The 14722-nt window shown below is 36.9% G+C and overlaps 1 protein-coding gene across 1 annotated transcript; it reads left to right on the forward strand.

Moving 5' to 3' along the window:
• The first annotated feature begins 606 nt into the window (after positions 1 to 606).
• Positions 607 to 9041, forward strand: tbcb (tubulin folding cofactor B). The gene is made up of 7 exons (XM_059564861.1): positions 607 to 800; positions 955 to 1116; positions 6153 to 6296; positions 6471 to 6567; positions 7180 to 7371; positions 7973 to 8045; positions 8168 to 9041. Exons 2-7 carry the CDS (start codon positions 997 to 999, stop codon positions 8280 to 8282), a joined length of 741 nt encoding a protein of 246 aa, XP_059420844.1. The 5' UTR covers positions 607 to 800; positions 955 to 996; the 3' UTR covers positions 8283 to 9041.
• Positions 9042 to 14722: the final 5681 nt, after the last annotated feature.

Consider the following 14722-nt stretch of genomic DNA (forward strand, 5'->3'; position numbering starts at 1 on the left):
GTACTTATATTTAGGTGGTGATGAGGAACTATTAAAATAGTTAGGTTACTATCAATTCCTATTTCCTATTTGTGAGACACATCGTTTCTATTATATATCCCAAACTATTATCTTAATATTTGTCTTACCAATTACAAATACATTTTTATTTTCATATGCAAAACTAGTAAGTTTTTATTATCATATAATTTACTACATAAAAACAATAAAGCAATGACAATTAGAGTACGTTTTCAGTCTTCCTACTTCAAAACGTGACGTTTAATTCGATGCGTTACATGTCCTTTCTTTGTGAAATATACTAGCAATTTCTGAATAAATTTACTGTCGCATGTTTTATCTTTTTTGAGGCGTTTCTAATACTCTAGCAGCATCGTGTGGAATACATTCAGTACTGCAAGCATGTGTGCTTTTCGGGCAGCTTGGAGCAGTCTGCTCAACAAAACAAACAGTGATTGGGTAATAACGCTTCACTGAGTAGCCCGATTCGACACCGTACGTTTTCCCCACCCACAAGACTAATAAAAGTTTCTTATTGGTTGAATTCAAGGTCCCGCCCCAATGGCCAATTCTTATTGGCTCAGAGATCAATATGGGTGGGTGGAATCTTCCAGAATCTAGTGGCGCGGTCTGTGACGGAAGACGACGTTTTCAGGAGAGCCAAAACAAGAAGATAGTACACGTTTTTGAGGTTTAAATTCTGAAGACAGCCCTTATAATTTTTGGACCGTGTGGAACTGGTGAGATCTGAACGTGCAAACAACTGACTGAAGTAGTGAATAAAGTGAAGGACTTGTCAAGTGAGTTCATGTGAATACTGGCTAGTCTCATAGCAAGCTGAAAGATAGCAAATATAAATATCAAATCTTAAGTGGAAGCCACGGAGAAATAACTTTTCTGTCCGGACAGCTGTATTTTGCTGCATGAATACCAAACAAACCATTTGATTTTCAGCTCGACCACCCCAGCAGCATCACAGTTTGTTAGTTCCTGAAGATGGACGGGAGTGTGACCGTCCTCTCCAGCCCCACGGTGTCCGTGCGGTTGACCAGCACCGCCAGCTCCTTCGAGACGAACCGGAGATTCAACCGAGGCATAACGATCGCAGAGTTTAAGGTGCGGCATGCCTCTTGTGTGAATTAGTATGGTTTTTTACCAATAGTCAGACATGAAATCATTATGTGAGACATGGGGTTCTGATTTTATTTTGTTCCCGCATTAAGTATACTGTTGTCTATTACAATTATGTGGTTTTGTTTCATAATTACAGTATATACTTTTCCCTTTATTTACCGCAAAAGAATGGAAGTGAAATGTGACCATGTGACCCATAGATGAGGCACATTTGAAACACGTAAGGGGCACGATATATCATGACCATACGACAGCATAAAGCGATTATGAACTGCATTTATTAACATTTTATAATGTTCTCTGAGGTTCACTTACAATGGTAGTCTGATTTTACATTAAAACGACAACTTAATTTTGACGTAGTAGGCTATTTTCTGTATGGTTTTTAAGCCTCTGCAGAAGGTGTGGCGCATTCAAGACTCGCAAGTAAACGCCCACTGCTATGATTGGCTAACAATGTCGCTTATTAAAATACAGATGAACGCTGCTGTGTGGAGAACATAGACTGTATAAAAACATGGACGTAGTGTCCGTGACGTCACCCGTAGACTCCTGAAGTGTGTTTTTGAAGCCTAGCACGACGGCAGTGTCAGTAGCTGCAATCCACCTGTCACTCAAGTGGCTACGCCCTTAATTATGCAGAACTTTAAGTCTTAATATAATTTAAACGGATGAGTTATAAAAAAAATTCACCCCCCTCACAGTTGTCATGAAGGGCATAATTATATATTTCGACAAATCATTTTTTGCACCAGGCTGTAAACATGTTTTTTCCTGCTGTAAAGTTTGGCATTTTAACATGGGGAGTCTATGGGACTGACTCCCTTTTGCAGCCAGCCTCAAGCTCAAGATGAATTGCAGTTTTAGTCACTTCCTTATTGGCCTCACGAGAGAGAGCGGGAGGTTGGCGCTCGGTGGAGAAGCGTCAAACTGCAGCCTGCGGTGGACCCACATCCAAGTGTGACGTCAGACACCACGCCCATGTCCAAATAGGTCACGTTAGGTGTGTTCGACATCGGCTGCGGCTGTATGCAACCGATCGGCGAGAGTAGCCGCGTGCAGGTGGGGAGGAGCTGCAAACGGAGATATGAAGCCGGACACGTTGTGGCTCCCGTAGTTTGCTGCAATTACGTCAGTCATGGCAGATCACGTGGCGTTTGCTTACTTGATCGCGTTTAAGATGCGTGTATAAGTGGTGTTTTGGAAGGGTGTCTTCCAAAACAAGATAACATATTGGATATATACTTTAGCAGTATGACATGGGTGTTTCTGCTAATACAAAATGATAAAAGTAACCTATAAAAAAATTCCCTGGTGGGTATGTGTTTTTTAAGAAGGTTTCAGCAACAAGATTTACAGTACCCTCCTGCTGAGCTCTTTTTAACATTTTAAACTTAACACCACTGATTTTCATATACAGAAAAGCACAATTCTGTTGGATTTATATTGTGATTTAGACCAACTATTTGAAAGTGAACAGAGTGTTGTCAAGTTGTTAAGTTGAAGTTACAGCAAGTTGTTAGCAGTTTGCTACCCACATTCAGGTGAAGTATAAACACAGCAAAAATAAACTAGAGAATATGAAGAAACCAAACAAATGGAGGAACATAATGTATTATGTATGATTTGTATAGGAGCATACATTTATGACCACATTATTAGATTGTTTGTTTTTAAGATTAACATTTTAGTTATTAAAATGCTAATTTGAATAGGTTATGCTGCTGAATACTATAAAAAAGAAAGTCATGCAAAATAAACATACACAAACTTTGTATTAACAATAAAGTAAATACAGTAAAACAATATTTAATAAATATGATTTATAAGATGAAGACGACATAAAAACGTATTGAACTGTTTTAAAAGTCCATATGAGAATTTCTGAAACTGAAGTCGAATCGCAATAAACTTGAAACGCACGTCATCGGTGTCATCAGTGAATTCAGCCAATCGTGGATCAGTTGTGTCGTCTACAGAACCTGTGCAGCCGCTCTTCAGAAGCTGCGCTGGCTGAGTTCTCCGGCTACTCTCGAATCGCTCTCGCGGTACTTTGATGGCACACGTCACTGTCACGTGGCGTCAGCGCTGTAGCAAGTCGGACAAAATTTCTAACCGGCATGCACTGCTTCAAGTCAGCCGACGATCGGTTTACGCAGAGCTGCATGAAGTCGAACAAGCCTATTCTCATTCATTTCGAAAACTGCGTCATAGAGGCTTGTTTGAGGTGCATTGGCGCTGCGCAGACCGATCTGCATGTCATCAAAGTAATTTGAAACAATGCAATAGTGTTATGACACGTTTACGCACACTTAAAACGCATCTAAAAAAATTAGAATATCATGGAAAAGTTCTTTATTTTTTTGTAATTACATTTTAAAAAAGTCTTATATTCTGGATTCATTGCACACAAACTAGATTTTTTTTATATATATATATATAATTCTGGTGACTTACAGCTTAGGAAAATTAAAAATTCAGTATCTCAAAAAATTAGATACTGAATGTTATCTGATACAGTTTGTGTGTGTGTGTGTGTATATATATATATATATATATATATTAGGGCTGTGCGCGGATAGTCAAACATTCGAATATTCGTTCTGCTCTAATTATTCGATAAATAAAAATTATATTCGAATTTCGCAAAAAAAAAAAAAAGTTCACAATAAAACCTAATTTGGTCTCTTTCTGTGATTCTCCACTGCATATTTGAAGATGTATGCAAGCAAAAAATAATTAATGAATGAATAAGGGGCCGTTCACATATCGCGCCTAAAAACGCGTGGAAAACGCTAGTCGCGCCGCTTTCTCCTTCTTTCCAAAGCGCTTGGGCAGTAGTGCTCCTGAGGCGTCTGCTGTTGCTAAGCAACAATGACGCGCTCTCTCCATGAAGACTTGGAAATTTCAGCAAAGGATAAATGGATTTGCAGCACAAAAAATCGCTTTCAGTAGCTCTGCTACTAAATTTATTTAAAAATGGCTATCCAATTACAGCTATGATCAGCTGTTCCTTCATCTTGGCTGAGCTTTCAACGTTGTTACGGGAAAGGATGAAGCTGATTGGTTGGTTCTTGTCACATGACCTGCGGTGCGCTTGCGGCATTCTGAAAAGTTGAGATGTTTTTAACTCGATGCGTGCGGACGTGCCTGGAAAAAACGAGTGCGTCGCACCCACTGATATATAGATCAGTGGTTGCACCGCGTCGCTTCCATTATGAGCGCGCATACCGCGCGCCTACATTGGAAATAACGAACTTGAGCATGCAAAAGACGCGATATGTGAACGGCCCCTAAGAAGCGGTCTTCTACAGTACTTCAAATATGCCGTGGAGAGTCACAGAAAGTGACTGAATTCAACAACATTGTTGCGGCATCTCTCAAGCAACGAATAAACACCGCTAACTTGGAGAATGCAGTGAAAACTCTTCTTCTCGCGTCTGCCCTAGACCCTCAGTACAAACATCTCAGGTTTCTCGATGAAAACATAAGATAAGTAAGAAAAAAAAACTTTTTTTGAACATTATCAGAACATTTTCTTTGTTGCGAGTGTTGCGGATGCAGCCGCCGTTACCAACGATGAAGAGGATGCAATGCCCACTCGTCGGAAAAGGCTGAGCCAGTTCTTCAGCGATGATTACAGAGAGTCCAGCCGAGACGAGTGGGAACCGTTCTTGCTGGAGCCATGTATTCCACCAGATGAGGATCCCATTCAGTGGTGAAGCGCTTCACAAAACTTATTCGCTTAGCACACCGTTATTTGTGAGTCCCGACAACGTCTGTGCCGTCAGAGCGCGTTTTCTCTGCTTTATTGTTAACAGACTAAGGAGCCGACTTTCCCCCGATCATGTTTACATGCCCGTATTTCTTAACAAGAACATTTGAAACAATAGAAAAAAAAGCAAAAAAAATTTGCTGACAGTTTCAAAGTTTCAAAGTTAAGTGTAAGCTACATTCTGTACAATAGCCTAATTGCTGCAGGCTGCTTTACGTTTTCTTTGTTCACTTTTTTGTTTTGTTTTTTGCTTTTAATCTGTACTTTTGTTTGTTTGCACGCATTGTTAAAGGTTTTCAGCTACTAAACATGATGTGTAATGTTCAAGCTTATTGTGTGTAAGCTTGTTCAAAATGACGGAAACCATAAATGTTGCTGAAAAATAACGTCTGTCTCATTAAACTTAATTTAAATAAACGAATATTCGAATACTAGATTTTTGTGAGCTCAAATATTCGAAAGTGATATTTGCGGAAAACGCCCATCCCATATATATATGACAAACTAAAATATTTTGTGAATAAAATAACATGCAAGTTTTGTTATGCTAGCACGTGTGGAAATGTTTAAACCATATGTATTACAACTAACTCTTACAACTAATTGTCTGTGATATTTGAGATATGTTATGCTATTTTTTATTTTATTTTTTCTAACTGTGGATGTATTATGATGATCACATGCAGATGCATAATGTGTTGTCCAGTGTGGCAATGTGCTCAAATCACAGCCATGAACACTCTTGCATGATATCATGATATCTAATATTCAGTACAACAGCAATTGTCTCTGTAATAATGAGCCCTTAAAGGGACATGATGTAAAATATGGTATAAGAAGAAAAATTATATTTCAATGTTTTTGTGTTCTCTGACAAACAGTTAGCATTCCCCTAAGAAACTTTGCCTTCTTTCATTCTCTTGCAGGTAAAAGGTATAAAATACCTGAGTTTCCTTCCACTTCATATTATTTCCACTGAAAATGTGTTGCAAATGAGGGCAACGTTTCTTGAGGGATGCATAGAATTGGTTTTTATGAACCATTTAAGGGTAAATAAGTTACAAAGTTGACCCTAAAGTTACAGCCCCAGTGGCAAGCTCTTTTACCCTAAAGGTACAATTTTTGCACTTTATTTTTTGTGTTTTACATCACAGGTCATCGAACCGTGAGGATCTATTTGGAATCATATTGATGAAATCGTTTATTTTTGAATTTAACATGTTTTTTTTTGTTTGTTTTTAAGTGTAAATTGGAGATGATTGTGGGCACCACAGCTGCCTATATTGACCTTGAGCTATTCAGCACTTCTGACAAGTTCTTGCAGAAGCTAGACAACAATGAAGCTCTGCTCGGCTCCTATCCTGTGGATGATGAGTGCAGAATACATGTGGGTATTGACTCCATCAACACAGAAAGCAAGTGATATGACAAAATTAGAACTTGTGGAAGGGATATGAGATGATATCCTGAGCTTCAAAACTCTGCTATTCTTTACATTTCGAAACCATTTTGATGGCATTAATAAAGATGGAGTTATACTGTAGTGTTGTCTTCTGTGCAGGTGACAGACCGCAGTGGTACGCAGAGTTCGGAGTTCACTGATTTGTCAAAGGTGGATAAATTCGAGATCTCTGATGAAGCCTATGAAAAAAGAGGAGGTAATCCAGATAGGACATCATATTTCTGCCTGTGACGCATTTGCTGAGTGAATTAATTTATAGCAACTTAAAGTAACTTTAAATAGTAGAGCTGTGATTTAACTCCCAATGAAATTAAATGGAAATAGAGACGCGTCATATCTTTCTTATTGTGACATACATGTGAGTTAAATGGACTACTGAAGATTAAAAAAACAAAAAGTTGAACAGGTTTCTGTCAATCGTTGACTGGATGGAGGCAGATCGACTAAATGTGATTGTGCAGTCAACTGTAAGAAGAGTGCAGGGTTTAAATGGAGTTAACATTCTGATTAAAATGGACAAAAATCAAGTAAATATACATGACATAATTCACAAGAAGTTCAGTAACCTGCATTTAAAAAATAGATAGGATCTCATACTGACTTTAACAATTTTGTTAAAAGTTATGGGTGAACATGGTGTAATTATGCAATATGTTTCCATTTGCATTTTTGGCTTCAATGCATGAAATAGTGTCACGTTAAAATAAGGTAGTCTATAATGGTTGAGAAATGTAGATCCCACATATTAAAAGTGCCATTAGAATTAATGTAAGAAAATATCTAAGTTATCAGGTTTCTTATTTGTCAGATTCAATACGGACCTTTAAGAAGAATTTAAAGTTAGGTCGATTTAATGAGGAAAACAGGGCCAAGCAAGAAGAGGCTCTTGCTAAAAAAGAAGAGGAGGAGAAGATGGCTGCTGGATCCATTGCTGTTGGGAACCGCTGCAAAGTTGAAGTTGTTGGGCAACCTAGCAAGATTGGCACTGTTATGTTTGTGGGTAAGTTTACCCTCATTTTCATATCACACCTCTCAGATTAAGGCTTTGTTTGCATGACCTGGTTTAATCACATCTACTGCTCTGGTTTACCACTTGAATGTTACATCTACTCAAAATAGAGCCAAGAAATGAATATGATAACATTTTTAGAGATGCTTTTTAAAAGTGTAAAACACCATCCTGACCTGGGGCTCCCTGGTTTCTTTAGAGATGTGATTTTTCCACACACAGATTGCTGTTTTCCAACCTGAGAAATATGTCCCATGTGAATTGTGTAAATCTGAGAAAAATGCTGCATTTAAATGCATTATTACTTACTAATATTTTTTCAAATTATTATTATTAAATACTTATATATATATATATACTTATATATATATATATATATATATATATATATATATATATATATATATATATATATATATATATATATATATATATATTTTTTTTTTTGGAAGAATATAATAATAATAAATAATAATAAATAATAAAGTAGTGGTAACAACAATAATATTCATAATAACTATTATTATTTTAAATTATTGCCATTATTGTCTAGTAATATTGAATGTGGCTCAAACGCTTTCTTTGTTTGCAGGTACAGTAGATTTCAAACCAGGCTACAGGGTTGGTGTGAAATATGATGAGCCGCTTGGGAAGAATGATGGCAGGTCAGTGCACGCCCAAGTTATTTATGTTTATGAATTAAACCAGCATGTGTCTGAAATTGACTGATCCTTCCATGAATATTATGAGAAAGTCTAACTGATGCGTTATGTTCGTCTTGATTTAGTGTGAATGGGAAACGTTACTTTGAATGTGAGCCAAAATATGGCGCCTTCATGAAGCCCCTCTCAGTGATTGTGGGAGACTTCCCTGAAGAGGACTATGGTTTGGATGAGATGTAAGACTCCGTAGATGAGCAGTCAGAAGCATCAGAAGGAAGATCCTTTCTTCCAGAAGTTTGGCTCCATGACATCGCTGCGGTAGAAGGTTTTTTGCTGCCGGTGCAGATCATTTTGTTTTATACTGGTGTGGAAGAGATCAGCAAAAATGTTACCTTCATTTCCTGCAGTCAAACTCGAGGAATGATCTTAAACAACATCTGTGCCCTGGCGACTAGAAGTAACTAGTGAGGTAAATGTGAGAACCCCAGCCGAGGTCAGAGTAAAGAAAAGCATTCACTAGCATGTTGTTTGTTCATTAATGAATTCCAAAGTTCTGCAGCTAATTTGAGCTCAAACCAAATCCTTTCAAAATTCAAACACAACCAACTACAACAGAAAATGTATTTCACATTTTTGCAATACTGTACACACTGTATTGTATAAATGTATTTTGTACTCCTTTTCTGCAGCCTGTTATATTCTTCTGCATCAGTATGACTGTGTTTAGAGTTTCAGTCCCTCATTGACTTTAGCGATTAGCTCACTAATGAGATGTGTAAAGTAGAATCCCGTGGCTTCAGTTTTTCCATTCTTCTGTATTTTCAGTGTAAATTACAAAAATGTGATTTAAGTCTTGCTTTTCTTGTTAAAATTGGCTGTAAGCTTTGTCATGCATGTCAAATTTACGTTTAACAGAAAGGCCTAATGTTTTTAATGGAATTCTGTTATGTAAAATCTCTTTCAAATAAATCCATGTGTCGATTTTGGACGTCCTGCAGATATATGGCCAAATTGTCTAATATTTTTTTACTGCTTCAATATTTAGCATGGGACACGTTGTGGTGAAAAATACTGATGTAGTACAGCCCTAAAACCTTGATAGCTCACAAGTAATAATAAACATCAGGTTTTGGTGCACAGCAAATGATATGATTCATATGAATGCTGTAATTATATTATAGTAGCTTTAACAAAACAATGCAGTGTAAAAGTAAAAACGTTAGACACTAGACTAAGGCCAGGCACAAACACTGATGTTGAAGATAGATCTCTTTACATCATGCTTGCATTAAGTGGCCATAAATTTGAAAAGACAGTGCTGTATTTCTGTTTTTCATTTTGTGATGCTTTGAAAAACGTAAAACCTGGCCTCAGTCACCATTTGCAAATAAAATACATGATCATTGAATTGATCATTGATCAATTACATGTGGCCATGGGATTTCTGGCTCAATTGGACGTGCCTGAGGGGATTTAATAAATGTATTTTGATTTGTCCCTCTAGACTGTGATGCTTAAAAAAAAATAAAAAGCGTTTCAAATCAATCAGTTTGACCTCTACTTTCAGAACAACAAAAAAGCATCAAAATGACAATAATGTTGCATCAGTTATGCAGCGCAGCTTTCGAACACACACACACCCACACACCGATCGACAGATGTGCAGTCCAAACCCCCAGTAAAGACCATCTACAGTTTCTACAGCTGTTGATTTAAAACTGGACATTAAAGTCTAACTTAAGTCTAACGCATCCCTCTGAATGGCACCTGAAGCAGTTAAGTCGTCGATAATGATAATGAGGACACACTGAGCTTTTTTTCCCGTCCGTCATGACTGTCGTTCAGTTTAGGATTGTAGTACGACTTTAGTTTTTCGTAAAGAAAATGAACCGCTGTTTGTGTTTCATCTTCATTCATTCCTGTCTGATTTTGTCATTGTGTAAGTGTTTCTCTGTTGTTTATATTATGAGAAAACGCGCTGTAACGGAACTTGCGAAAGCTTCCATTGTGTTTAAGTGTACACACACAGAGTTTGGTTATGTCTCAAAACTGAGTGAGCTGCCTACTTAGACAGCAGGCTCTGAAATGAAGCAGGGCTTTATGGCAAAGATGCTAAATTTGTCAGGTTTTTTTTTAGCATTGCCTTCGAAGCAAAACTTCACTATTGCTCATTACTGTTCTTATTAGTCTTTTGGGTAGTTCCCAAATAGTGAGGAGAAGCTGAACGGCTGTGAAAGGGTCAGAGAGATGTGCTTATAGTTTCTTTAATAAGCAGCCATTCAGAAACAGCCTATTTATTACCTTGAAACGCAAAGCCAGAGGACTCTAGCAACCATATAGCAATAGGCCCCAGTCATATACCTCAACACCTCCAGGAGCTCCATGGTTCCCCCTGAACATCTCCTTCAAATCGCGTTTTACTCAATTTCTACCTGATAAAATATCCCTCATACATCCAGATTTTTCAATACAGTGGAAACCCTGGTTCTTTTTTTCTTCTTCTTCTTTTAAATAAATAAATCTTAATTTATAGTTGTTTGGTCTTATATTAAAGTTATCTTGAGGCTGTCATGCCCTGTTGGGCCCTGGCCCCCATTTCAAGAAGAGCATACTTGAACTCAGTGTATTTTCAGTGTCTGTGGGAGACCTTATTGGATTATTTTTTTGGTTACAGTTCAGGGGTGTTTTGTTGAAAGGTGGTTTCATGTATGGTGGCCTGCAGGTTTTACTGTGTAAAGGCTTTTTTTCTCAGACACAATTACAGTATAAGTGTAATTCTTCACTCATGGTGAGTATCAGATTAAAGACATTATCTACCAAAGTACATACTTTATTCCAGTCCCTGATTGAGAGCAACTAATTTAGGCAGATTTCATTTCTTACTGTTTTTAAGACAATTTACATGTAAACAACTTATGAGTTATTCTTAAAGGCTTAGTTCACCCAAAAACGACAATTATGTCATTAATAACTCACCCTCATGTTTTTCTAAACTGTGAGACCTCCATTCATCTTCGGAACACAGTTTAAGATATTTTAGATTTAGTCCGAGAGCTTTCTGACCCCAACAGCAGGTCCTCGGTTTCATGCATGTAGTTTCATTGGCGGTATGATGCTAGCATTTATCATCATAATGATCGTCACTCTGGGCTACAGGTTGGCCTGCTCACAACAGCAAGTGCACTTTTTTTTGCAGTATATTTACCTTTAAATAATTGCAAATTTTGTGTTTTGTAAAGTTTGCTGCTTGAGCTGTTGTGGTGTTCATTCATATTGTTTCTAGATTATTGTGTACTCACAATGTGTGGAGTGATCAGATACATTTTAAATAATTGCAAAAAGCTTCATTGGCCCAAAAACGTTTTTTTTTTCACCTCAAAAAAAATAAAAAAATAAATGTTTTGTGTCTGACACAAAATGACCAGCTAACATTAATTGACTAATCATATCAGTAACACATGTGAAAGTGTGAATGAGTAATAGTCAGGTAAAATCACCATCATACTAATTAGACTGTAAGAGCAGACTGAAGGAGGGAAGAAGCACTTCCAATCATCATCGCTTTGCATCAAAATAACCTCACAGGCAAGGAAATTGCTACAAAGAATATTGCACCTGAAAATCGCCTGCAGTGAAGAAGTCTTCAGGACGTCCCAGAGTGTCCAGAAGCGTCAGGACCATCTCCTCCTCAGGAGTCAGCTACAGAATTATGTCAGCAACAGTGCAGAGCTTGCTCAGGAATGGCAGCAGGTTGATGTGAGCGCATCTGCACACACAGTGAGGCCAAGACTTTTGGACAAGGGCCTGGTGTCAAGAATGGCAGCAAAGAAGCCACTTCTCTTCAAGAAAAACTTCAAGAACAGACTGAAATTCTGCAGGAAGTACAAGGATTGGACAGCAGAAGACTAGTGAAAAGTTATTTTATCTGATGAAGCTCCCTTCCAACTGTTTGGGACATCTGGAAAATGGATTGCTCAGAGAAGAAATGGTGAACGCTAGCATGAGTCCTGTGACGTGCCTACAGTGAATTATCCTGAGACCATCCATGTGTGAGGTTGCCTTTCAACCAAGAGAGTGGGCTCTCTCATAATTCTGCCCCAAGACACTGCCATGAATAAAGAATGGTATCAAAGCTTCCTGCAAGAGTGTCTTCTTCCAACGATCCATGAGCAGTTTGGTGATGATCCGTGCATTTTCCAGCATGATGGAGCACCATGTCACAAAGCAAGAGTGATAAAGAAGTGTCTCGAAGATCATTACACTTACATTTTGAATCTGTGGCCAGGCAGCTCCTCGGATTGCAATCCAATAGAAAACCTGTGGTCAGTCCTCAAAAGGTGAGGGGACAAGCAGAAGCCCACAAATTGTGATCAACTTCAAGAACTAATAAGGCAAGAATGGACCGCTATCAGTCAGGATTTGGCCCAGAAGCTAATATCCAGCATGTCAGACTAATAGCAGAAGTTAATATGAAGAACAAGGGTCAACACTAAATATTGACTAATGTGTTTGAAATGCGTATCATTGTTTTTCAGTATAGCCTACTATAGAAACGTGGGAAAAATAATCCACAAATACTGAAGCAGCAGACTTTGCAAAACACAAAATTTGTCACTGCCAAAAATTTTGGCCATGACTTCCCTATTTCTCATCCACCTTTTCAGCCTATGTGTACTTAATGGCTTTTAAAGAGGTAAAGAACTTCAATTCCATGAAGCAATAACTGAATAAAAATGATAAAAATATAACACTACTTATCTATGAAAATAATAAAAATTGTGTTATATTTCTCTATCAAAATCAGTGTTTAACAGGTTTTTTTTTTTTTTTTTACAGAAAAATCCACAAGAGTAATGGCAAATATATATGCCATTACTCTGGTGGACTTCTGTACAGCATCATGGGTAATGTAGTTTTTCACAACAAATTCAGCTTTTAAACACATTTACAGCTCGTAGAAAACAGTTAAAAATGTATTTCCCTAAGGAGAAAATGATCAGCATTTTTACTTCCGGAACCGGACTGTAGCACTCTGTTATGTATTATCCCATGTTTTATATACGTTCATTTGTAAATGTAACACAGTTAATATTTATTTCATGTCCTGCAGTGAGGAACATGATGCCATCATTTAAAATGGAGCCGCTGAGAAAACACAGGCTAAAATACAAGCTATTCATAATCTGAAGATTACATTTTCATCATAATGTGGTTAATATGCATGAGATAGTCTGGTTTTATAAATTTTATATTGTAATCTAAAATTATTCCCAGCAGTTTTTAAACTTAAAGTAGTGAATACTTGAAATAAGAAATGTCTTTTTTGTTTGTGTTTCTACACCAGTGTAGTTAAATTTGTACTACAGGACATTTTAAGGAGTTTGAACTTAAACTAGACTGAACATCTATAGTGTTTATAATAAGAACCATTAAAAAAACATTAATGTTAATAAAAAAATAGAGTTAATCATTGTTAGTTCATGTTAATTCACAGTGTGTTAACTAATGTTAACAAGCACAACTTTTGATTTTACTAATGCATTAGTAAATGTTATATTAACATTAAGATTAATAAAGCCTGTAGACGTATTGTTCATGCTTAGTTCATTTTAGTTAACTAATGAACCTTATTGTAAAGTGTTACCCGTTCATAGTATCTGTTTTTTTAAATGTGTTGATGTTGGTTTCATGTAAGGTAGTGATCCAATAAAGTGATTTAACCTGTGTGGACTGCAAAATGTACAGTGTAAAACATTTTCCAATTAATCTCTTATAATACTCTGCTCATAACACATAAAATGTTGGATTAAACGGATCAGACACAGCATCTACCAAAGTATATACTTTATTCAAGGCCAATTTGAAAGTAATATGCAAAGAGATATAACGTAACAGAACTTAAGTTTCTAAGGTACATGCACATACATTGATTAAAAAAAGAAAAAAAAAGAGATCGTAAATGGATATAATTCATTGTGGGTGCATTTAAAAGAAATCTAAATACCAATCCATTAACTTGTGTGATTAGTACTACAACTACAACAAAAATAAACAGTTACTATATATTCTGAACAGCTGCACACTAAGCAAGCATAAAATCATGTTTAAGTGACATACACATGTTCTATAAACGTGCAATACCATCACTGTACCCACAATTCATAAAACATTTTGTTGCATTGCTCTCTCAAACACTGTTTTTACTCCACTAGAGTCTGCCAGCAATACTATGTTTGCAAAAATAGAGATTTCTCTTAGCTTGTCTTTTTGTTCTCCACGCCACTTTTATATTTTCTCTATAACCTCTTTCATTAACTTTCATTACAATGGCCTAGTTTTTGACCATAACATTTTTTGTTTACCGAGGCAATGGAGTTATAAACCTTACAGCGGTATATCCACCCCCAAAAGACAACAGAATATTATACTGATAAAACTTCACTTTTCAAAAACAAAACATTTCAGTACAACATATATTTAGTGTATGGGCCAGTTATTGAGCTATAATCATGTAGTGTAAAGGGAACCATATTGTAAACAAGAGGAAATATACATATGACTGAATTACTACTGAATGCAAAGCATCTGCAGCAAATCTGTAATGGGCAAATCCCTGTAGTGTTCTACTCTAGTGAAATAATGTAAACCTATGTAACCTTCCTACTGTGTCTTCAGGACTG

Source organism: Carassius carassius, chromosome 13 (assembly GCF_963082965.1).
Source record: "Carassius carassius chromosome 13, fCarCar2.1, whole genome shotgun sequence".
Classification (NCBI taxonomy): domain Eukaryota; kingdom Metazoa; phylum Chordata; class Actinopteri; order Cypriniformes; family Cyprinidae; genus Carassius; species Carassius carassius.

What these genes read in the sequence shown, in the direction of transcription:
- tbcb (XM_059564861.1), top strand. Translation starts at nt 997, where the DNA reads ATGGACGGGAGTGTGACCGTCCTCTCCAGCCCCACGGTGTCCGTGCGG. An exon ending in AGCCTATGAAAAAAGAGGAG is followed by an intron (nt 6,568 to 7,179) that starts GTAATCCAGATA and finishes CTTATTTGTCAG; the next exon opens with ATTCAATACGGACCTTTAAG. An exon ending in CTTGGGAAGAATGATGGCAG is followed by an intron (nt 8,046 to 8,167) that starts GTCAGTGCACGC and finishes GTCTTGATTTAG; the next exon opens with TGTGAATGGGAAACGTTACT.